Here is a 24127-nt window from a genome sequence, read left to right on the forward strand (position 1 = left end):
TTTACTCGACGAGGATGAAAAATCTGATAAAGAATGAAAAACTTTTTCTTTTGAATTTTCTTATAAGGAACAAGTGAAAAAGTGAGGAACTGACAAGTTATTGGAAAATAAACAAAAACACAACAAAATAGCAACGATGAATTTGGTTGCTATGATTGAACTATTTACAAGGGAACTTTTAAGTCACAATTTTAGTGTCTGATGTCAGCTGAGCATTAATCAACGCATAATATATAAGCACAGATACAAAATACAATTCAGCTGTCATCTTTTCGTTGAATTTCATATTCCAAAAAAGGATATACGAGTGATTTCGGTCCGAAATGTTTAACCCATGTTTTCGTCGTCCAATATCTATTCATGCTCATACTTCCCTCGTACATAGCACATAAGTGAACAAAAGACATAAGTTGTGTGTATAAAAAGGCATGCGAGTCAAGCAATTCCTGCAAAATTTATCATATTTATTCTAATAAGATAAGAAAAAGTGAATTTTGTATTCACTGGGAGGACATCCAACCTTTCTCAAAACAGAACTGAAATAGAAAACAGCACAAAGAAATTGAATCAAAAAAGTTTTTTTATTTGATGATAACTTTTGCCCCGTCTCCATCCAACAATATTTCACTTCCTTTATCATTTCTCATACTTTTTATTGAGATTTATTTACAGAAACAGAATTAAGTGCCATAATATTATTGCAAATATTTAAATCCAAAACATCCAGTTGTATTTGTGGAAATTCAAGAGTCATTGAACTGTTTAAAATGACATTTTCCTTTATTTTCTGTTTTTCTCCGTCGATTCACAAAAGAATTCTCTTAAAGTGCCTTCCTTGCAGTTTTTCAGAGCATCAACAAAAGCATCCAATTTATTTCTGACATTTATTCCTCGAAACTTGTTCTTATCGACATAAAAATCTATCAAAATGCCAATTAAGCGATTGAGATTGGATGAATCATTTTTAAACTTTTCTTCAACATTTTGCTTATTTTGCAGCAGATTCTTATATTTATCCGATAACATTTCAAACTCGTCATCATTTTGGACATTAAGCTCCAATAATCCTTGAAGAATTTTATGGTTTCTTTCCATCTCATTGTATTGTTGTAATTTTGGTTCTACTAAAGTGATAAAATGCTCAATTGATGCATCATTTATATCTGTTGTGGAAGGGATGAAACAAATTGTTAATAATTGGGTCCAATTTGGTATTTCATAGATTGTAACGGTTTTTTTAAATTTTTTTGCAACAATAAATTCAATATTTTGCATCTTTCTTTTAAAAAACTTAAAATTTTGCATCAATTATGATTTAAATTTCTAAAAACCGTTAAAATTTTAGAATCAAAAATTTCAAAATTTTTGCATCAATTAAGATTTAAATTTCAGAATACCGTTAAAAATTTTTGAATCAAAAATTTGAATTTTTTGCATCTCTTAGAATTTGAATTTCAGAAAACCGTTAAAAACACAAATGTTTAACTTACTCATTTGCAGTTCAATTTTGATGTGACGAGTCGTTGCTTCCTTGGTAAGATAATCCTTAACGACTGAAATAGTTGAAATGTTGTCACTCTTAAACTCAGCTTCACCTTTTGCATATTTACATATGAGATATGTGTCAATAAAAATATTTTTAAATATCAAGACATTTTCCTCAGTCGAGTCAACACGTTCAGGAACTTCTGGCAAGCAATTACTTATCCAACTATGCATTTCACCCTGACTAAAATTTCCTTTTAATGTTAATATATTCATTGGTCTAGAATGAAAAAGAGAGAGAGAGAGAGAGGATGTTTAAGTCAAAAAGTTTGTGCATCACATGCTAATTTGATGACTAGATATAGTTCTAGTCCAAAAAAGGACAAGTTGTCAGATAATTTTAGCATCATTGTGAATGTTAATTAACCTTGTCGTATCGTATTTATGGACCATTATGTGTAACGATAACGGATGAATGGCATAAGTTCGAAGTTGACAACATTTTGGCTGAATATTGGGCGTTATGTAGACACGCAATGTGCCATGTTGACCCTCGACCGTTCGAAATTTTAGATCGACACGATTAGTATTGAGTTGACATCGATAACAACACAAAAGCAGATTTCCATCGTTCCTGTCACATTCGCTTCTACTTATAACAGCCGTATTGCTATCGACATCAAGTATATCTAATGGAATATCCGATTGGACCAAAATATTTTCTATTGGACTTGGTAATTCGATTGAAAGGATGTATGTTGCATCATCGGCAGACAATGAAATCTAAATGAGAAATAAATGTGCTACATTGTGTTCATTGAATTAAGTTAGTTAAGATCATTACTGTATCATTGACTGTCATAACTGGAATTGCTGATAATCCAGAGCTTAAGGCTTGAGTTGATATTTTATACTTTTCTCTTTCTTTCAGCACTGCTTGCTCTATATAATCAATTTCAGCTCTAAAGATTTTAAAGATATTAGGGATGAATTATTAAGGATAAGTAGGCATAGAATTATGTAAATTACTTCAATTTATGAATCCTTTGCTTTGCATCCGTAACAATATCATTACTTTTTGAATCAGTCAATGTATCACCAATCGTTCGTGTCGTAAGACCAAAAACTTTGCCAGTGTATGTACATGCAATGACTTCTGTATAACCGGCAGCACCAACACATGCACCATAAACACACGAAATGCTCTCATTGAAATTCTCTTCATATAATAATTGCTGACAATCCATTCCATCGAACTCATTATTTTCTAGTGCCATTGAATAAACTTGAATTGTTCCATCTCGTCTTCCGATAATCAATTCCTCCTTGCCATCACCATATAGATCAAATGTATCCAAGCATGTTACTGCTGATAAATTCTCCTTTGTCTCGATTAAAATTTCTTGTTTAACTGGAAGTGGAAAATTTTTGCAGAATTTTCAATAAATGCACATAAAATGTCAATAATGCATATGCAGGCACAACTCATACCTTCCATTATCATTGGATTAATTCGAAATAAAGCTACACGTCCGTCTGAGAATCCAACGAGAATTTTATTACCTAAAGAATTTTTCGGCACATGTAAAACTGTTGGAATGCTGTCCAATTCAATCATCTTTCGGACACGACAATGTTCGAGTAACCTCAAAACTCGTCCGGAGCATGCAAGTACTGTGATGACACGACTTGTCTTTTTATTGGAATGGATAAAGATTGGATTAATATTCAATTTTTGGATGTAAGTTCTTTGTGAACATTTTGTTGGAATTCCTTTATGGCATGAACTTCTATGCCTGATAGTAATCCTAACAAAATCTTCTCAAAGACACAAATAATTACATTATGTGGACATAAAGCATTGCAATCAACAATTGTATCACCACAGAGATAGGAACCAGACTCTTTGCATTCCTTATAATGTGTATAGACATGATTTCCACATACTATCAAGTCATTTCCTACAACAAAAAGTGATTTGATAGGTTCCGTTAGATTTGTATCAAATGATAGAAACACTTTCCCCTTCCTGTTATATCCAATAATTTGATTTTCATTTGCAATAAAAATTTTATCCGGAACTGATCCAATTGAGCCTCCCAATTGAACAGATGTGATCCGATTACTTGGTACTGTCTTGAAATGCACAATTATTTCGTCCTTTTTGTTTGCTGAGAATAGCTGGACGACTCCGTCCTGATCACCAATCACAACTTTTTGCTGTTCCTTTGCCTTCTTTGTTGGAAGTATTTTCATTGCATTTTGCAATGTAATTCCAACTAAGGCATAATCTACTCTTGATAGCTCCAATTCCATTTTTTATTACTGATTTAATTTATATCCACGGATATTTTGTACAGAACAACTTTCTGTCATAGCCACATGTCACCATAGCAACCAAATTTCAAAAGGTATTTTTCAGTTACATAAAAATTAATCAACATCTGCTGATCTATCGGAACTGAATATTTTCTGTAAATAAATCTCAATAAAAAGTATGAGAAATGATAAAGGAAGTGAAATATTGTTGGATGGAGACGGGGCAAAAGTTATCATCAAATAAAAAACTTTTTTGATTCAATTTCTTTATGCTGTTTTCTATTTCAGTTCTGTTTTGAGAAAGGTTGGATGTCCTCCCAGTGAATACAAAATTCACTTTTTCTTATCTTATTAGAATAAATATGATAAATTTTGCAGGAACTGCTTGACTCGCATGCCTTTTTATACACACTACTTATGTCTTTTGTTCACTTATGTGCTATGTATGTAGGAAGTATGGGTAGGAATAGATTTTGTACGACGAAAACATGGGTTAAACATTCCGTACCGAAATCACTCGTATATCCTTTTTTGGAATATGAAATTCAACGAAAAGATGACAGCTGAATTGTGTTTTGTATCTGTGCCTATATATTATGCGTTGATTAATGCTCAGCTGACATCCAGTACTAAAGTTGTGACTTAAAAGTTCCCATGTACATAGTTCAATCATAGCAACCAAATTCATCGTTGCTATTTTGTTGTGTTTTTGTTTATTTTCCAATTGCTGGCCAGTTCCTCACTTTTTCACTTGTTCCTTATAAGAAAATTCAAAAGAAAAAGTTTTTCATCCTCGTCGAGTAAATTTTTCATCTCTTTTTTGATATTTTTCAATTGTGTGACTAAAGACGATTGAGAAGAAAGGAAGAAAGGAAGTAGAAGAAGAAGGATGTGGACATCAGAAGTTGATAATAAATTTCTGCTCACACCACAAAGTGCCATCATAAAGAATATTGTCTATGAGATACTTCGTGAATGTGACACACGAGATTTTGTGGTTGAAAAGAAGTTTGTCACATTTCTAGTTCATTTAGTGACTTTGCAGATCCATCGACCAGAAGAAATTGACTTGAATGGAAGAATTGATCGAAATTGTATCGAAGAAATCATTCGGATCTGCATGATGCACATTATAGGTACAATTTGGAGTCATTCCCTCAGTTTATAGCAGTGGTGGACAACCTGTGGGCCGTGGCACACTAGTATGGTGACAAACAATTATAGAAAATGCATTGAACCATTTGCGGTGTGCGATTTTGATCAAAACTTACGATAAAGGTGTGCCGCGACACAATAAAGGTTGCCCACCACTGGTTTATATTCAGCCATAAAAAGGATATAATTTGAATATTCTTAACAGATTTAAATGAAACACCATCAAATATCACACTGAAGATGCAAGTGTTCTTCATTGAGAATGCAAAGCCATACGATGAAATCATCACGGAATATCATGAGAATCTGAGTAAGAAGACGAGTAGTTTGGTGAAGGAAATAATTGAGGGAATGGCAAAAAGTAAAGAGGAACTAATTGTCATGCAGAAGAAGATTATTGTTGACATTATTTTACAGACTGCTCTAGGAAGTCCTTCCAATCCTGAAGTTTGTATTTCTTCTACTTCCTTACTTCCTTACTTTTTCATATTTTAAGTCTCCAAATAAATAATGTTGCAGGTTGTGACTGAAATATCAAAAGCTTTAAATTCCATCATGACTGAAAGTGATTTAGAGAATTTTGTGGAGTTGGAGGCTCATAATCGAATGGAATCATTGAAAGAGATTCGATGGATTGTTTGTGGAATTGTCTTATTCAATAAAGACACTGGAGTTGGCAATACGATGGATGAAAACATTCCCGACTGTAAGATTCTTCTTATGCATTGGATTTACCTTAACTTCATTTCTTCTTCTTTTAGTGACGAAAACTTTACTGAAATCTTTCGATTCCATTGAGTCATTGCTGCAATTTACACTTTGCGACATTATGGATCGAGTAAATATTGTAAGTTCTATTGTCTCATGATGATATCCATGTCAATTTTCATTGTGCTGATTCCATTTGACAGTTAACAACAGCATTTGATGGTGCATTAGCAATTGGAAAATCGTTTGTGCTGAATGCGACTTTATTGGAAGCATCAGAAGTTAATATTATGATTGATTTATTGATATTGAATCGACAGCATGAGATTTATGTGAGGAAGTTGTTAGGCAATTTAAAATTTATGAAGGCACTGATTGAAGCTCATGTCCGAAATTATGCTGAGAAACTGCTGAAACTTCATGAAACTGTTCAATTTCGATCAGCAGTTCCAAGTGTTCAAATCTTTCCAAAATTTAAGGAATTGACTGAAGAATGGATGGCACTTCATAATTTATCCTATGTCCTATCCCAACAAAGTCAAATCAACAATTATCTACAGCATCTATCTGAACTATGCAGACAGCAACAATATGATGAAATTGTCCATAAATTATTGGGTGAGAATCAAATCGAAACTGATCATACTCGAGTCCAAAAGCGTCGAAATTTTAAATTGGATGCAACAAGTACTGAAGCTGCTAATCCGCATGTTTCAATTGTTCAGCCACCAGAAACCAATTCAGCGGTAAAGCTATGGCAATAAAATGATTTTTATGACTCCAGTTCTATTTTGGACATTTCTAGATTGAATATTTGGGCTTTTGTACTTATGTGCTGGCTGAAAGTAAAATTTTACTGCCGAGCGTTTCTGAAATGGGAACAGTTCAATGGAATCAGAAGATTTATGGCTTTTACAGCATCGAAGCTGCAAAAATTTTCATTACCAAACCCAAATTGTGAGTAATTCCTTGATAAACTTTAATGTTGTTCTGCACATGCATGCATACATGCTGTATAAAATCAAGCAAAAGTGATTTTATAGCACATGACATCACACCTGCATGTCTGGATGTCTTATAATGAGTAAATTTTACTTTCATTTTTCAGCTACATCAACAAGATTTTGGAAGTGATGAAGAGCAGCATACAGTTGGTTCTGTTCTTTAATATCTATAATGCTATAAAATTAATAAAAAGTTCACCGATTGATGTTGATGCTTTGTTGGAAGGAGCTACAAATTCTGCAGATCAAGAGACATTCTTAGTAGAACAGGAAACGCAGACTGACTTACATCCAGTTCCATATAACAAAGATGAAAGTTATGTTTGGAATTTGTGGGATTTGAGACGTAAAGCCATTGAATTAGCAAATTTGCGTCGGAAGAAGACAACATCAGCACAAACTTTAAATTCATATCATCGACTGGATATAGCATCGCAGCGTTATGACTCGCATCAGAAAGATTCACAAACAAATGAAACCAAACAAATTAACACAGAATAAAGCCTTAAATTTATTGCACTTTAAAGACATGAAAATCATTTTAAATTAATTGAAAAAAAGGCACTTGAGGAAGTTTTATGGCAATTCCTTAATAGCCCTCAATCAAAATCCATCCCTCGACTCACAAATAATCCTTAATTAATCCTCTTTTGATGAATGACTGAGGAAACACAGAATGTGCAGATATTTGAGCGATAATCATGTTGTTCCTGATGCTGCTGATGTTGGTGCTTATGTAAAGTTGATGCTGCAAAGCATGGTTGTCGACATGAAGCATTTCCTTTTGGAAGTGAAAAGAGAGAAAATAATTGCAGCAATGAAGAGGAAAGGAAGCAGCCATAAATCATTTCTGCACAGAACTTACCCGTGGCCAATGTAGCATTAAGATGCGAAATGTAAGACTTTGCCAACCTCAATGTCTCAATTTTCGACAATTTTCTATTTTTCGGTTCAGTTGGTATCATCAGCCTCAATGTGTTGAATGCGGAATTGACACTGTGATGAGAGAAAGTTTTCAGTTCTTGGTTGAGTTTTTTTGTGGTTAAGGAAGTAAAAGATTCAATCAACCTGTGAGTCCTGAAGCGTTCTCGTGCATTTGCCTGACTTCTTTGCTTTGTTGTCATTTCCATTTCATTTCCGTACGGTTCATAATTGTCAGTTCCATTATTACTACTGCTATTGCTGCTGTTTATATCATGGCAATTGCCAAACATAATTAAGCAGTTCCCATCAACTTGATATTTTTCCATTTCGACATTCATTCCTGAACTTTTTTGTGAAAATTAACATTCATCTCACTTCCGACAATAACGATTGCTGCTTCATGCGTTTAATTCCATCATTTACTCCACTGTCATGTCAGTTCCTCAACCTTTAAAGTCTTTGTATTCCTGCTATGAAAATCTTTAACTTTTGAATGAAGGAATTGAGGAAGATTTAAGGAACTAGAATTTGACTGTTCACTATACCGTAACCAAATTAAGACTGAAGTTGAATTTTTAAAGAGCATCCAAATGTTCTTACTGTCTGTCTATTTAAAATGTGATGATGTTACTGACTCAATGATGAGAAAACTGAGAAGAAGACTTGAGACTGGAGAGGAAAGAATGAATGAAAATTGTTTCTGCTTTATCCATTAAGTCGTTTATCACTGATGTGCTGAAAAGATCATCAAAACAAAACAACATTCTTAATGACTTCTCATCCTACTTCTTATTCTTGTTTTTATATTTTCTGGCGATGATTATGTTCTGTTTATGAGTCATTACAACACACAAACGTAATTTCATGCATGCGAGAAAATTTTCATCTCCTCCTTCTTTCTATGAGCATTAAAAAAAAGTCAAGTCCTTAACATGATGCTGTAGAGACCATAAAAAATAAACAAACACACAAAAAAATGTCATACAGAGGTTACTAATAAATCAAGTATATATGCTTGAGTTACAGTTGCGTATTTAAGGAGTCTGCAAACAGTCGTCTGAGTTCAGTTCACATCCGTTGACACTTAATATATTTTACACAAGTTTTGACATGCTAATGGAAATAAATTACTATCACGTGTCAATGTTATAAGAGTTCATTAAATTTTGTAGTGTTATGCAAAATTTAAGATTTATTGTGGATGCAGGATGCAGTGCTGTTAAAATGTTTATTCTGTGGTGAACTGCAAATAGTGAAGGTAATTTGTAACAGTTGTAGATTATTATTATGAAATTGCTTGATAAATTTCACAAAATGTTTCGTCGTTGACATATTTGGGGTTTAAACGATTTTGGGAGTCGATGATGGAGTGGTTTTATAATTCCTAACTTTTAGGACAGCAATACAAATATCATTGGTTTTAGACTTAATTTAGAGTTTCAATTCTCTACCAAAAGCTATTCCTTATTAATGCTTTCATCATCTTCGATTTAGAGCAGTAACCATATAGACGCTAGTACACCGCTGATTTGCCATTTAAAATGACATGAAAGTGCACTGTCGATATCGATTCGGCTGTTTCTAGATGAATAAGACGGGTTAAAATTAGATTTGTACCAAGGTTTCCCTTGAGGATGTCCATTTTGTTCGGAGCTTACTCCTTCTAAGATTCAAGTGAAAAGGACAGTTTTCTAGGACATAGCCCAACATAGGATTCGAACTCAAGTCCTCTAGATTACATATCAAGTTTTCTTACCTACTGAGCTATCGGGAGCTGTTAGGAAGTATGAAACATAGCACACTTAAACTATGTTTTCTATCCAGTGCTCATTCATTGCGCAGCTATATTCGTTTTATTGAACCACAGTACTATTCCATAATGACTCGATTGGATTTTACTTGATTTAACTACTCAAATTCATAGCATCTTGGAATAGTGTTGTAGCTGAGGGAGAGACAAGGGAAAAAGTATACAAGTCTCCTACAACAAAAGCATTATGGCGTAAGACGCAAATGAAGGAATTTTAGTTAGATGTTAAAACTGAGAATCTGTACAAGCTTTATGATTCGACAAACAGCAGAGTCAAAGGGAAAGCCTTTTGCAGCAACCTAGGCTCCAAGTCGAAGCATGGATCCAGTAAGTAAATAAGAAGACGGGTAATCGATTCAAAATCCGACATTAGATCGACGTGATACTGGTTTGATACAGGATTTAAATTTGATACCAAGTCAGAGTCTCGCCGATCTAATGACGGATTGTAGATTTATTAATAAGCTTGTGCTATTCGGTCTAATTTCATTTTATGACTTGAACATTCACAGCTGTTAAACTATTTAATATAAATACTGGATGTGCATGCAAATCCATCAGAAAAAAAAGCTAATCATAGAGTAACAATCTGCCGCAAATAAATAGTTTAATCAGCACTGAAATGAGTACGAAGACATTAATATTCCAATTTACAATAATTTTGCTTTCATAAGCAAAAACTGAATTTTCTACATAAATTGAGCATAAAATTCAATTAATTTTCCTTTAAATGTCGCGCGGCATTGATAAGACTTCAAACAAGACAGCACAAAATAATTTCAAAAAATTGATTTATTAACAATACAAGATTGCACTTTATATTCATGGTAAGGAATATTGTTCCTCAATATTTCTCATTCATAAGCACTCTTGATATTGCATAAATTCCCATAAAAGCCATTAGCATATTTTCGAGTTCATCTGCAGAGATTTTTCCACTCTCTCTCCTCCTTATTCCTTACTTCTTCTTCTTACAACAATGTCATCATGCAAATTTATTTATTATGATGTTGTGCGCAATTACTGTTCCTTGCACAATGAATATATACACTGATGCTGAGATGAGAAGAATTGTATAATAATGTAAGAAGACGAGGATGATAAAGTGAAGTCTCATAGAATATCTTTTTATGGGGTAATGATGTCTTTTAGAAAAAAAAAAAATAACTAAATTGCCACACAAATAAAAAACATTTAATGTGAATTAAGTGCCAGAGAGTGCGACTCTGTCATGCTTATGAATATTTTGTTTTTTGTTGTTTGTTGTGGAGATTCATTCATCTACTGATGCTACTACTACTACTCGCCGGAATGAGTGAGTGAGTTGAGATTGTAGTAAAAATAACAGATTAAAGCATTCATGGATGGACAGTCGGTTTTGGCGCATTTTTGAGATAATTTATAAATATTTTTTCAAGGATCATTTAATCAAGTACACTAACAGGCAAAGAGCATGCTTTCATGGTACAGAAATACTTAATCCTAAGTACTGTTAGTAGAGCTCGATGTCGACTATATTTTTACATCTCTGGAATCGAAAAGGCTTGAGTCAACTTTTACATACAAAATCCGAGATCTGTTGAATCCCCTTACTTACTTACTTCGCTGGCCGTACAGATCAATTGTGATCCATGGCCTCTCGCAGATATCGTCTATAACTGGTTCTATCGCCTACCAATTGCCAAAACCAAATGCAATGCTGTTTCTATCAACAGCTTCCTTCCAGGAGTTTTTCGGTCTACCTCGAGCTCTCTTACTATCCACAAAGTCTGATTCAAAGACTTTATTTAGTAGAGCTTCTGCAGGTCTTCTGATAATATGCCCAGCCCATCGGAGCCTGTTTACTTTGACTCTTTTTATAATATCAGCCTCACCATACAGCTGATACAGTTCCGCATTACTCCTACATTTGTATTGGTCTCCTTCCTTCTTAGGTCCAAAGACTGTTGAATCTCCTGTCACCTAAATAAAGACAAAGGACCTGATTACATGTGTTGAATTTGCCACACTTGCAACACACATTTCATACCACTTCATGTAACATGCCAATCCTAGTGAATTCTAAGAGTATTGAATCTCCATGGCTTTTGTGGTTCAGTGGATAGACGACAACCCAGAAATCTAAATCCTCTTCACATGCCATCAGTGTTTAATTCTCACCAGACGCCGAAACCTAAGAATTATCTTTGGACCTAAGAAGGAAGGGGACCTTCACAAATATTGGAGCAATGCAGAGATTTATCAGCTATTCAGAGATGCTGACATCGATCATTCGACAGGACATTTTGTAAGAAGGCCTATAGAGGCTCATTTAAAAAAGGTTTTTAAGTCTGACTTTGGAGATGGCAAAGATCACGAGGAAGTCCAAATAATTCATGTAGGGAAACTGTTGACAAATACAGTATTGAGTTTTGTATTAGAAGTTGGCAAACGGAATCCAGTGATAGGACCAGGCAGTTTAAGGAAGAGCAAGGATGAATCACAATTTATCTGTACATACCGGTATTCTAGCGAACGAGCTTTGCTGATCGGGTATTAAACATATTCTAAGCACTTTAATTGGAATGGTCTTGACTGGGTCTTGACATAGTTTCTATTCTTAACTAATCCTTAAGATAACAGTTTACAAATCTCATTTTCCAATATAAATATGCATAAGCTCCTTATCAATATCATCCACATCTAATAAGAACAATCCCACATTCAGACTGACAAACATCTATCCAGAAATACTTTCATTACTCTCCAGAAAATAATTGCACTAAAGAGATGATTGTAATAAGGAAGAAGAAGATAATACTTAATACTTTAGCATTCAGTAGTGCGATGCATAAAAAATATAAGAAGTTTCTTTAAAAATGATATGAAAAACAAGATTGTTGTTAAGCTGTAAACTTTATCGTCTTCACATCCCCTTTTTCTTATGCCTCAATTCCTTCTTTTTTTGCTCGTCCAATTTTTTTTGTGTTGTTTGTTTGTAGCAGAGAGTCTTTAAATCTCCTTTTAATGTCCTTATAGTGACGATGGTGAGAAGGGTAGAGTGCGATGCTTTTGTCCTTTTAATGCTTAAGATATTTTTATTTAAATTTTTATTTTAGGTCATGCTGTCCGCTTAATAATTTACCTTTATCATATTGTCTAGACTCTACCTTTAATTCTGAGGAACCTTTAAAGATTTTGGTGTATTTATATGGCTTTAAGATGCGAATGTTGTAAAGAACATCGTAAGACTTTAAGGTAAAGGAAGTAAAGATCAATCATAAAGTTATGCTATGCCTCAAAACCGCAAAAGACATACAGAACTCAAAAGCCGCAAATAAACCAAAACTAAAGATTTTTAGCGCATTTTTGAAGAAAAAAAAAAGACAACCAGACCACGTGAAGAGCTCTAGTATGAAGCTACAGCTTTGTGTAATCGAGGTATTCGAGTATCGATAGGTCTAGAAGTGAAAAATCACTTTTTTTCACGTTAATTAATGATTTTTCATTCCTCAAATCATTTTTAAAGCGTTGCTTTCACCATTAGAACCGTTTGAAAATTTAAATTCTAAAAAACCGTTATATTATAAAACTGTATTTCGTTGATTAGTAACTACCCATAGTTGAGACAAAAATGCGATGAAGTCGCTGGATAAGGTTTTATTGACCCTTATATCCCCTCCATTTCCTTCATATCAATCAACTCAACTTCACGATCCAGAATCACTTCAAGCAGGACCATTTCTTAGCAATTCATCATCGATATAAATCGAATTTGTCCTGTATCATAAACTATTCAGCATATATTCACTTTTCTTTGTTGTGGTTCTCCTTCCTCTTTCTTGTTTTTGCCATATGCAGCCGTAAAATCCTCTTATAAAAAGGTCTTTCACTTTCATTCATTCCAATCATGTCACACTTTTACATACTTCCACATACGGTTGATATACATCGGGATCAAAAGTCAAACGTGTCATCAATCAACATGTTGTTGATGTTTGATGAGAAAAAAATTGACAAATTAAGAGTTTATCGAATGAATGAGCTGTAACAAAAGGAAAGGAGTATGAGAGAATACACTGAATAAGTTGTAAACTGGAGTCACGTTTCCCTCTCTCTTTCTCCTTTTCTGAATGAACGAGCATGAATGACTCTGTTCATTACACTTAATTGATGGAATGTTTTTATGGTATTTTGAATACATACACTTTATTTAATCTAATCGTGTTTATGATAAAAATCGATTTTTTGACATTCCATTTATGCTCTTTAGCATGTTGAAAATCTACACAATTGAATTAGTTATCTATGTGGATGTACTGGTAGTTTTTTTGTTCACTTTGACTTTTTTAAGGGATTGATGTGATTCTGGATATTTTTGTAAGGGCTGTGTTTCGAATTTTTAGAACGTGGCACAGTAAACCACATATTTAGTGAAGATATCATGTGTCGGTAGGTAGCATGACCTACTAGCGTGTCTCGGAACATAGTCTGAGAATCACTGATTTAGAAAGGACACATGCCAATCGAAAGGATATCTGAAGAATGACTCGAGCATCCAAAAAACCGTAAACCCATGCCAGGCTACGCCTCTGGTGTAGTAGACAGAGTGTCAACCTCCCAATATAACATCCTGGGTTCGATCCCAGTGGAATGTCTAGTGCAGTGATAGACAACCTTTCATTTTTCGCGGCACACATTAGTCGTAATCCTTGGCAGAAACCGCACAAAGCAGACCGGTGCGGTTACACATGGCAGTATCAAACATTATTGGCGGCACATATGTTGTCCATCACTGATCTAGTCGGATTTGATTGCTTTTTGGACTCTTGTCTCTAACGAAATTTCGAGAATAATCCTTAGTATCATTTTTAGGTTAGTTTACTTATTTACTTGCTGCAACCTTGTCCCTACTTATATGGAGCTTGGGTTACACCAAAAGGCTTTTAATCTGACTCTGTTGCTGGCTTTGCGACCTAATTTGTACAAATTCTCTGTCCGCCCGTTGAACTGGTTTTCATTTAGGTTAATTCGCGTTCACAAACCCAGATGATACAAAGATCCACCTTCCATATAGATTCCTTCACCTACCTTTTGCCTTTTGTAGCTTTGGTAATCTGCGCTTTAAACCTCTCTTAAAACTCATCGACATGATCCCATTTTACCATTCTATTGAACCCATTCTATTGAGCATACGATTTCATCGTTATCTAATGGACAGGTCACATCATATTTTCTCATGTGCTTTAACATTTGCATACATGCTTGTTGAATTTTTTTCTATCTATCCCATTCTATACACTGTGCATAATAGTACCGTACGGAGAGAATTTTTGAGATGAATACTATGGATATTGATAAAAAAAATGGAATGGAATGTAAAACACATTTATAATGTCCATTAAATATTTATGGTCAAAATCATTTGTGTTATTCATACGACCCTGAAAAATCAACCTCTTACTCGGTGTTTTTGAGGATATATTTACACATATTCAATGTATGTATTACAGCCGATAAGTTATTGAACTTTGGTATATGGATTTTTTGTCCAGGTATGTGAGATGATCAGGATGCGTAGTGGTTTAGGAATTGTCGTTTTTAAATTGCTTATTTACTTACTTTCTAGATGTACTGATCATTTGCGATGTATGGTCTATCTTAGTTGACGAATAAAACTGACTCTGTTGCTGGCTGCCTTTTGCAAATTACTTACTTACTTACTTACAGCAACCATGTTCCTATGTGAAGCTTAAATTATGTTCTTTTCAGGCGTACTTATTTATCTGTATCTCCTTCTAGGTGTCTTTCTGACCTGATTTTAGCAGAAATTTCTCATTTGAAGGTCAATCATCTGGATCCACTAAATCTTAAGAAACCTTGTATAGCAGCTCTTTACCAATTACCAATACCAAATGCTTCACTGTCTTTATCAACAGCCACTCTCAAAAAATTCATTTGATGCATTCGTACTCTTTTGTCATCTGTAAAATCAGACTTTATTAAAGGGAGCTTCATTAAATCTCCTAACAATGTGTCCTGCCCATCACAGCCTGTTTAAAATTGTCTCATTTTCTGCTCATGGTGAGTCGAAACGGTTTGGTGGCGGAATGGTTTCGTACTTCAGTACCTAATTATTGTGATACGAACCAAGCGATCATGGGTTCGAGACTCGTTAGGGAACTTTTTCACCTGTCACTATTCTTATCAGTTACACAATATCTGAACGTTCCCTAGAAGCCCGAGTATCATACCATGTCTTCCTTCCATGCTGGATCGGGTTTGATTCTATTATCTAAATTAAAAATTGTAAAACATTCTATTTATCTAGTAATTTTATGGTTGAACCTAAAACAGGCTAAAAGTTGTTCCAAAATCCAACAAAATAAAATTTTATCAATTGGCAATTGCTTTATTCTGTTTAATCGTCTATCCGAGTGAAATTAAATAAACAATGAAATAAACTTTATATTCCAATTTTATGTTTCAATATTTAATTCCAAAACAAAACCAAAAAAAATTTGTGCATGCACGATTTCCAACATTGCTGTTCACCACCCTCATTATACTCAGTTTTCTGGTTATTTTTTTGCGGAACAGATTTATCAGCTTTTCTTTCCTTAAATACATCACGCATGTATATATTATCATGCAGTATATTTTAATTAAAAATTCAAATGTTTCAACTAGGATGAGATGAAGTACAGCAAGTTTGGGTGGTTGTGTATGTATGTATGTGCGGAGGTTGTGAAAGTGTCAAAACAATATGATTAATTAAAAATTTATTATTAGAATTTTGTGCTGACTTTCATGTATTTAGATTTATGGGGTGATGATGATGATTATGAAAATTTAGGAATGTGTGAATGAATTAACACTTATTGAATTGCATGCAGTTTCTTGGTATTTTTTGTGTTGCTTGACAAATGTCTCAAGTGTTCATTTGGGTTGATTATTGTCGTTGACATTTTGGAGAATTTGTGGGTATGCTTAATTATTGAATTTAATCCGTCTATATTTAGAATTTGTGGATCTCATTCGTATCCAGCTTTGTGGATGGTTAAAGAGCTTGTGGAGGAACTCCTGGAAGGAAGCTAGTATTGCATTTGGTATTGGTAATTTGCAGACAGAAGTCAGCGAAAGAGCCAACTTTAGGTGCCATTTGAGGGAAGCCATGGATCAAAGTTGATATGTACAGCCAGCGAAGTAAGGAAGTATGTAGGGTTTCTGATGCCGTTAACGAAAACGGAAAACGGGCCGTTTTTTTGAAAAAATAAAAACGGAAAACGGCCGTTTTTTGCTAGCCGTTTTTCCGTTTTTTAATATGACTTTTTCTCTGAATTTTTGGAAAATTTTCAAAAATTTTATTAATTTTTCGACTCAAAAAAATTTTTAATTAATAATTTAAACTAAGAAAATTAATACTCATCAATTTTTTTGGTCTGCAGTAGACTTTTATAAGTAAATTTTTCACCTACATATTTTGGTAGATCAAAAAGGACATCAATTTGTATGCAACGTATTGTTGCCATTAAAAAAACGGACCCGTTAACGACCGTTTTTCAGAAAAAAAAAAACGGAAACGGCCGTTTTTTAAAAATGCCGTTTTTCAGAAACCCTAGAAGTATGTGGATATCATTCAAATGCTTGATTCTCGAGCGACAAAAATGAAAAATGCCTTGCCATGAAGCTTTTAAGGCCCTTCTCTTTAATTATCTATAGAATAGGGTTTCTCGTAAGATTTCGGATCCGGTAATTGCTATTTTTGGATACCCTATTGTCTATGTAGCTGCCATAATAGAGGCGGCTTCCATTTGGTGTTAATAAAAGAGCTGCTTTAGCGGAGTTCCGTGGCAAGACCTTCTTCATTTGTGGTGCTCCCATTTATCCCAAACGCTTTACTTTTAAACAATAGTTCATACAATTGTATCTCAGTTCCCTTATTTGGCTAGTAAAAATTATCAATCCATTGCCATATACGACAATCAAAAGCCATAAATCAACACGTATCAAAAGTAACTAATTAATAAATCTTTTCGACTGCTTATATACTGTAAAAGTGTTTAAAAACTAATTCTGTTTAGATTTTTGATAATTTTTTTTCATCTTTGGAAACGGTGAAAAAATTAGTTTGCCTAAATTCCGGGGTAGAAAATATGAAATAATATGCTCCTATAGCTCAGGGGCAGAGCGCTAGTCTTGTAAACTAGCGGTCGAGAGTTCAAATCTCTCTGGGAGCAATTTCATGGGTTATTTTTTTTGTTCCTTTTTATTTTTTTATTTTTGAAGGAATCACTCTACATTTACATTCTTTTCTACATATTCATAAATTTTGGTGTTCCTCGTAACAATCAATTAAACGGTTTTAAAACCATTAAAGGAAACCTATAAGTGACAACTGGGTTACGACTAGTTTGTTATCAATGGCTGTTTCAATGATATGCTGATTTTGGACAATGGCTCCATAATTAAAGGAATGTAAATTATAGAGCAGTGACGGACAGTCTTTTATTATACGCAGCACACCTTAGTGGTAAGACTTGACCAAAACCGTACATGACATACGGTTCATGGCATTTCCAACAAATTTTGGCGGCACACAGGTTGTCCACCACTGCTGTAGAGACACCCAAAATATCCACATTTTCAATTATAATCTCACAATATCATTAAACAAGATAAAAATTATTGAAAGCAATTGAAATAATCAGCACAGATTTCAATTAAGCAAAAAGCCACAAAGAAAATGGCATCACTTAACCTTTTCCACCCATTAACATTTTGATTTTTTTCCCATAGAATAATAAGAAGACTGACTAGAAAGAAAGTTTCCTTTCCGCATTATACAATTTAAGTGTTATGCATTTGCTAAAAGCCCTTAATAGCTGATTCTTTCTCCAATTTCACATTTTTATATTTTCTCGTTTTTATAGAAAAAAAAAAAATTAATTAAAACAGAGAGAGAAGTTTCTTCAGTTTCACAGCACAAGGCATTGTGTGGATTTGTTAAGGAACGATAAATGAGAAATAAAAAAAAATAGAAGAAAATTGAAATTATTTGGAAATTTTCTACACGTTCGGCAAATAGCAAAAGAAGTCTGGCGAGAAGGAAAAAAAAAGTTTTCAATTGTCTTTTTTATTTTAAAATTTGGTTTATGGTTTTCGAATGAAATTAAATTTTTTTTTTGTGGGAGTTAAAAGTTTTCTATTTTCAATTTTAAATTGGGTTTTAATTTCTTGCTGCAATGATTTTGTATCATTTTGCGAACTTGCAAACAGCACTCGTGTTGTTGATAGAGGGATTTAAGCGCAGTTCTGCCTGGAGACTAGTACTTAATTAACATAAATTAAGCACAGTAATAATTCATATAGGAACTTATTTAGGAAATAAAAAATTCAAAAAAATAACGGTCGAATTGTTTTTGAAAATTAACGGTCAAATTATTTTTGAAAATTAACGAGCAAAACAAAATTCTAGTTTTCAAGGGGCTAAAAATACGTCAATTTTATTGACAGATACATTTTCAATTTAAAAACACGTTAAATTTTAAAAATAAAAAGACATCAATTCTTAAATGTTCCAATTCAACCAAATATTTCATCACTCTATTAACGCCTTAAAGAAATAAAAATCAAATATTAACGCATAAAAAAGTGGGTTGAAAGAAAATCGAATTATGATGACCTGAAAACATTATCGAAAAACTGTCACTTATTGTTTGATTGATTGTGCCTTTGAGTATTCGAAAAAGTACTCCCTTTGAACTACCCAGACATAAAGTTAATATGACATTCATCTTTATTAATGTATTAAAGTCGTCGACATCAGTAAAACAAAAGATTCTACTGTGACACAATAAGGAAGTCCTTTCAACATTTAATGTGTAATAATAAATCAAACTTATTTCGGTGTACGAAGATGTTTACCTTTATAATTATACCCAATTAATATTAATGCAGACTTCTGTGTGAAATTAATTAACAATAATTAATAGAATCAACTGTTAGAATTTTTGAAATTTTTCTGACGCTAACTTCATGTTTGTGTTTCAAATTCAAAAAAATTGCAAAAACCGTTAAAAATGTTGATCCACGATGTTTGGCCGTAATGAACACGCCGGCCCATTTTCAAAAATTCCGGCAATGAGACCATACTTGGATAAGTTTGGTCATATTCACTCGAGGATATTTCATTTGAAAACTGATAAAGATTTGTTTGATTTCCCAAATTTCTGACCTTTTGGTCTATGAAGTGCCACATATCAGGATATAAGCGTAAATGTTGATGTGTTTTCTGTAAGGTAATTCAAGAAGTAAGAAAGTGAAACAGATATTCATGTTGTAAAAGAATGCTTTATTCAAAGGAAATTTCCTTCCTTCCTTGCTTTGTTGGTCAATAATTCAGAGTACAACAAAATTCATCTTCAAGTTATGATGAAAATATTTAGAAAGCAGTTGTTGCACCACCCCATTCTGATGCTGGAGCACCAACTGTTTCAATTTCTTCATTCCAATCTTCAGTAGCAACGGCGGCAACTGGAACAACAGCGGCAATTGTTGGGTCATCTGGGTAGCTTGGGTCTTCAACAACATCATCATATGTATCCTTTGCTGGCATGATTTCCTTTGTTGCTTGTTCTTCCTTTTCGGCTTCCTCTGGATCACGGTAGAAGAACAAATCAACCATAACTTCCCATGGTTGGTCACGTGGAACTTGTCCGCGTAAGCGGAGAACTTCTCTAGCCAAGAGCCACCACATAAGACCAATTGAGTGAGTTGACTTTGTGTTGCATGGAATTGCAATATCAACATATTTCAATGGACTGTCTGTGTTACAGAAAGCAATAACTGGAATATTGACGTATGAAGCTTCAGTAACGGGTTGGTGATCTGACAATGGATCTGTGACGATCAACAAACGTGGTTCACGGAAAGTTGTTTGAATTTGATTGGTGAATGCACCAGGAGTGAAACGTCCAGCAATTGGAGTAGCTCCAGTATAATGAGCAAACTTCAAGACAGCACGTTGGCCATATGGACGTGATGAGATGGCGAAGATCTATAAAATGGAGGAAATTCTGATATTAGTTTACTGGATCTTATTAAAATGGTAAAATATGATTGTAAGGAAGTAAAATCAGTATTTAAAGTGATCCATCAGCGATTAATCAGCCCCGAAAGATGGTAAAAATAAATCATCATAAAAACAATTTTTTAACCGTATTTTATCTAAATTTAATGATGCTCTTACCTCTTGTGAGTGTTCAATTGCAGCAATGGCGCGAGCAGCAAGCAACAATTTTTCCCATGTGCGTCCAAGGTTGATAATGTGGACACCATCGGAACGTCTCTTGAAGATGTATTGTTCCATTTGGAAATTGACATTTTCTGAACCGAGATGAGCGGTTGCAGCTAACATTTTAGTGACATCAGATTCGCGTAAAGCGAGTACATCCAATCCTCCCGACATTGTTACGTTTTTTAATTAGAGCAACGAATTAAACCTGAAATAAATAAATGATAAAAAATTTTAGGTTATGTTTGAACATGAGAAAAATTTAATAAGTCAAAATATAGATAAATTCACAAAAATCGATACGTACTCCATGCTATTGATGTATAACATGATTAGTTCGATTGATTAATGCACAATTTATCCTTTAATTATGCTTTTAAACTTAATAAAATTAATTTTTAAAAAGACTTACGTTAATGCCAATGAGAGCAAATTGTGAAAAGAAAGATTCTACGTTTGTAGCGTGCTTATGTAGTAGTGAATTCGCTTTACGTAAACTTGACGTAAACTTTGTAAACAAAACAAAGGCGAATTCATAAAGTGCGGTTCACAATATTTTGTAACTTAATTAAAGAATAATGGATATTGTGTGCTTCCCAGGACAAAGGATTTGTGCTGCAAATGAAAGCACAATTGCTGGATCAGGAACATATGAACGTTTAGGCTATATTTTCTCATCATTAGCAGGATTCGTCGAAACAACCACGCAGGATAAAGTAATTTTATATTATTAATAAATATGTAGAGTAATTAACTAATGGATCATGTTATTTAGAATACTATAATAAATATCAAGTCACTTGGCAACAAAACTGTTCTTCCCGTTGTCGGAGATGTTGTAACAGCAAGAGTAGAAATTGTTAATCAAAGATTCGCAAAATGCCAAATTCTATGCATTGGAGATGTCCTTCTAAACAGACCATTAAGAGGAATCTTAAGAAAAGAAGATGTTCGAGCAACTGACATAGACAGAGTTGAAATGTACAAGAACTTTCGACCAAATGACATTATTTTAGCAAAAGTTATTCCACAAATTGAGCTGCATACGTTCAGTTTAAGCACTGCTGAAAATGAGTTAGGAGTTGTGTTGGGTAAGTGACTTAATTTAAATATCTTTTAAGTTATTCTACAATATATTCTTTTACAGCCACTGCAAGAGGATTAGCTGCATCATGTAATCGTGCTTCAAATACCCCAATGGTACCAATTAGTTGGCTAGAAATGCAATGTCCACTAACAGGAATTAAAGAACCGAGAAAAGTAGCTAAAATTATGTCAGAAAACTCATTGGTTAAAATTGAATAAAATAACTTAATTTCTCATTTTATTGTATAAAAAGAAGTACTCAGTCTATTTGTACATGTAGTAACTGTAAATGTTCTTACTTATAGTGGAAGGAATCTTTCGTTTGAGTTCGCCAATCGTGATTTTGGACAGAAGAGTTTCGCCTTCTGATTTTGACAAATTCTTAAATGCATTAAACAGATGAGATGGAGTTGGGTAATACTTTGTAATTTCTAATGCTATATCGACAGAAAGTCCTTTTAATGTCAGTAATTGCTTAATGAAAGTTTCACGGACCGTACATTTTCTCTGCTTCACTGATGACTGATTGAATGCCTCAAACTCTAATAATTTATATTTTACTGGCTTCTTGTTCTGAAAAGAAAATAAAATTAATTAGGAAAGTGCATTTTAGTGACCGAAAATTGGGTATACCTTAAAAATATTTTCGATAAAGGAACTCATAATGGCTAAATATAATCCAGTGTGATCATAGTTTTCCGTAAATTTCACTTGGAATTTACTGTGTATTTGAGTATTGGCAGCAGCTTGAAGAAGTGTAGGAAATGGAAGTCCGCATTGAACTTTCCCACCTTTCATATAGTTTTCTATCAAATATATCACATTCTCGATTCCGCATTGCTTCAAACGGAATTTCTGTTCATGAAAACGACCATCCTTTATACTACTTGACAGATCATCAAGCCTCTTTCTCTCGACGATGTAAGGAAGTACATATTCCTTAGATTTATCAGTTTTATGCTTTGCAATCCACAAAAAGTCACCCACATGGAGTTTCCTTACACTACTTTTTGCACCATGTTCTTGTAGTTTTGCCTGAATTTCACCAGAAACTGTCTTGGACTCTCCAACATCGATCAAAAGCATGACTTCATAATCTATTGGATTTATGTCATCGACTGAAGTATATTCGAACAAGTCCTGCTTTTCTTTATCCTCAGTAATGATTGGCGTTGGAAGTTTAGTTGGAGATGATGGCAATGGAATTTTAGGTACTTTATTTTTATCAGCAACTGCTGTTTTCTTTTTGGGCAATATTGGTGAAGGAAGAACCTCAACTTCTTTAAGTCTATTATTGCTATTTACTATTCTATCAAATTCATCGTCATCATCGTCTATGCATCTCACGTTATTCTCAACATTTAGGAATTTAGAAATTGGAGAACTAGCAAATGAAGGACCAGCGACATTTCCAACAGCACTAAATGATTTAAACTTCTTTAATGTTCTATTTTGAGCACTTGGAGCTGGAGAATTGATAACTGGTTTTGGTAGTTGAAATTGAGTTTTAGGCTTGTTTTTTGCCTTGTCAGGACAGTATTTTTTGATCATTCTGTCGAATGAGTCTTCATCAGACTGCTGTTCATCCTCACTAAGTTCATTTTCTGTAATTACTGGAATATCGCAATTTTCAGTAGTTCTCACTTCATCCTGTATTTCCATTAAGCCATTATCGTCATTCATTTCCATCGACATGTCATTGTTCATCTCAATATCTTCTTCCTCAATTAGACTCAAGTTGGTTTGATTCCTAAGGCTTTTTGCTGTTTTGTCAGCTAAGGAATCATCAGTTAAATGAGAAGCTTCGATGTCCTTAATAAACTCCAGCAGTTCGTCATGTTCCTTCTTCTGCAGCATAATTACTTTGTCCTTAAAACACAAATCCCTAAAATCAGGATTATTTATGTATCGTATTCCTAAATGCTGTTGTAACTTTTGTTCAAGCAATTCACAAATCCTCGGTCCAAAGCCATCCAAAATAGCGCAGTCATGACCACTGTACAATGTTAATGGATATCTGCAATGGTTTGTTGAGTTAATTAGTTTATTTTCATAATTTTTTGAAAATTTTCTCACTTTTCTAAGCTGTCTAAGGCTTTTTGATAAGTTTTACTGATTTTCTTTTTCTTCTTGACCGCCTCATCTATAAGCTCTTTAAGCCATTGTTTAAATAGTGGATTTGGTGTCTTTAAAGCAACTCTAATTCTCTTCTTTCCTTCCATAGTCTAATTATTTTTATTTTTGTGTGATTGTGTTTGTATGTTTTTTTATTAATGTATGCGTGTTTTTACTGTTTTGTCTGATTTTTACTGTTGATTATCATTAAATTGTCTTGTTATTTAGTCAACAAACTTAGAATAA

The 24127-nt window shown here is 33.7% G+C and overlaps 5 protein-coding genes and 1 non-coding gene across 6 annotated transcripts; 3 read left to right on the forward strand and 3 right to left on the reverse strand.

The window, feature by feature from the left end:
• Positions 1-780: 780 nt before the first annotated feature.
• LOC139099421 (BBSome complex member BBS7-like) lies at positions 781-3801 on the reverse strand. Its single transcript, XM_070651875.1, has 7 exons — positions 3328-3801; positions 2977-3178; positions 2515-2896; positions 2330-2447; positions 1913-2268; positions 1491-1765; positions 781-1163 (listed from the first exon to the last, which is right to left on the reverse strand). The coding sequence occupies exons 1-7, from the start codon at positions 3799-3801 to the stop codon at positions 781-783; spliced, it is 2190 nt and encodes a 729-aa protein (XP_070507976.1).
• An 892-nt stretch (positions 3802-4693) lies between these two features.
• On the forward strand, positions 4694-7172 carry LOC139099432 (cilia- and flagella-associated protein 206-like). The gene is made up of 7 exons (XM_070651885.1): positions 4694-4940; positions 5165-5406; positions 5479-5665; positions 5721-5806; positions 5871-6386; positions 6473-6624; positions 6866-7172. The coding sequence occupies exons 1-7, from the start codon at positions 4694-4696 to the stop codon at positions 7170-7172; spliced, it is 1737 nt and encodes a 578-aa protein (XP_070507986.1).
• A 10380-nt stretch (positions 7173-17552) lies between these two features.
• TRNAT-UGU (transfer RNA threonine (anticodon UGU)) lies at positions 17553-17624 on the forward strand. The gene has a single exon. It is a non-coding gene; the product is annotated as a tRNA-Thr (tRNA).
• A 2093-nt stretch (positions 17625-19717) lies between these two features.
• Positions 19718-21186, reverse strand: sta (stubarista 40S ribosomal protein SA). Its single transcript, XM_070652454.1, has 3 exons — positions 21093-21186; positions 20636-20888; positions 19718-20443 (listed from the first exon to the last, which is right to left on the reverse strand). Exons 2-3 carry the CDS (start codon positions 20852-20854, stop codon positions 19829-19831), a joined length of 834 nt encoding a protein of 277 aa, XP_070508555.1. The 5' UTR covers positions 20855-20888; positions 21093-21186; the 3' UTR covers positions 19718-19828.
• Positions 21187-21204: 18 nt separating this feature from the next.
• On the forward strand, positions 21205-22017 carry Csl4 (exosome component 1 Csl4). The gene is made up of 3 exons (XM_070652455.1): positions 21205-21396; positions 21456-21771; positions 21846-22017. Exons 1-3 carry the CDS (start codon positions 21259-21261, stop codon positions 21983-21985), a joined length of 594 nt encoding a protein of 197 aa, XP_070508556.1. The 5' UTR covers positions 21205-21258; the 3' UTR covers positions 21986-22017.
• mus81 (mus81 structure-specific endonuclease subunit) lies at positions 22015-24018 on the reverse strand. Its single transcript, XM_070651897.1, is given in 2 exon segments — positions 22015-23783; positions 23843-24018. Coding segments are annotated over 2 exon segments (1899 nt in total). The 5' UTR covers positions 23989-24018; the 3' UTR covers positions 22015-22030.
• Positions 24019-24127: the final 109 nt, after the last annotated feature.

Source organism: Chironomus tepperi, unplaced genomic scaffold (genome assembly GCF_022539635.2).
Source record: "Chironomus tepperi strain 1889 unplaced genomic scaffold, CSIRO-AGI_Ctep_v1 contig_48, whole genome shotgun sequence".
Classification (NCBI taxonomy): Eukaryota; Metazoa; Arthropoda; class Insecta; order Diptera; family Chironomidae; genus Chironomus; species Chironomus tepperi.

What these genes read in the sequence shown, in the direction of transcription:
- LOC139099432 (XM_070651885.1), top strand. Translation starts at nt 4,694, where the DNA reads ATGTGGACATCAGAAGTTGATAATAAATTTCTGCTCACACCACAAAGT. An exon ending in CTAATCCGCATGTTTCAATT is followed by an intron (nt 6,387 to 6,472) that starts GTTCAGCCACCA and finishes GGACATTTCTAG; the next exon opens with ATTGAATATTTGGGCTTTTG. An exon ending in TTCATTACCAAACCCAAATT is followed by an intron (nt 6,625 to 6,865) that starts GTGAGTAATTCC and finishes ATTAATAAAAAG; the next exon opens with TTCACCGATTGATGTTGATG.
- sta (XM_070652454.1), bottom strand. Translation starts at nt 20,854, where the DNA reads ATGTCGGGAGGATTGGATGTACTCGCTTTACGCGAATCTGATGTCACT. An exon ending in CAATTGAACACTCACAAGAG is followed by an intron (nt 20,444 to 20,635) that starts GTAAGAGCATCA and finishes TCCATTTTATAG; the next exon opens with ATCTTCGCCATCTCATCACG.
- LOC139099421 (XM_070651875.1), bottom strand. Translation starts at nt 3,801, where the DNA reads ATGGAATTGGAGCTATCAAGAGTAGATTATGCCTTAGTTGGAATTACA. An exon ending in ATGCTTTATGTCCACATAAT is followed by an intron (nt 3,179 to 3,327) that starts GTAATTATTTGT and finishes TCCAATAAAAAG; the next exon opens with ACAAGTCGTGTCATCACAGT. An exon ending in CAAAGGATTCATAAATTGAA is followed by an intron (nt 2,448 to 2,514) that starts GTAATTTACATA and finishes TAAAATCTTTAG; the next exon opens with AGCTGAAATTGATTATATAG.
- Csl4 (XM_070652455.1), top strand. Translation starts at nt 21,259, where the DNA reads ATGGATATTGTGTGCTTCCCAGGACAAAGGATTTGTGCTGCAAATGAA. An exon ending in AAACAACCACGCAGGATAAA is followed by an intron (nt 21,397 to 21,455) that starts GTAATTTTATAT and finishes CATGTTATTTAG; the next exon opens with AATACTATAATAAATATCAA. An exon ending in TGAGTTAGGAGTTGTGTTGG is followed by an intron (nt 21,772 to 21,845) that starts GTAAGTGACTTA and finishes CAAGAGGATTAG; the next exon opens with CTGCATCATGTAATCGTGCT.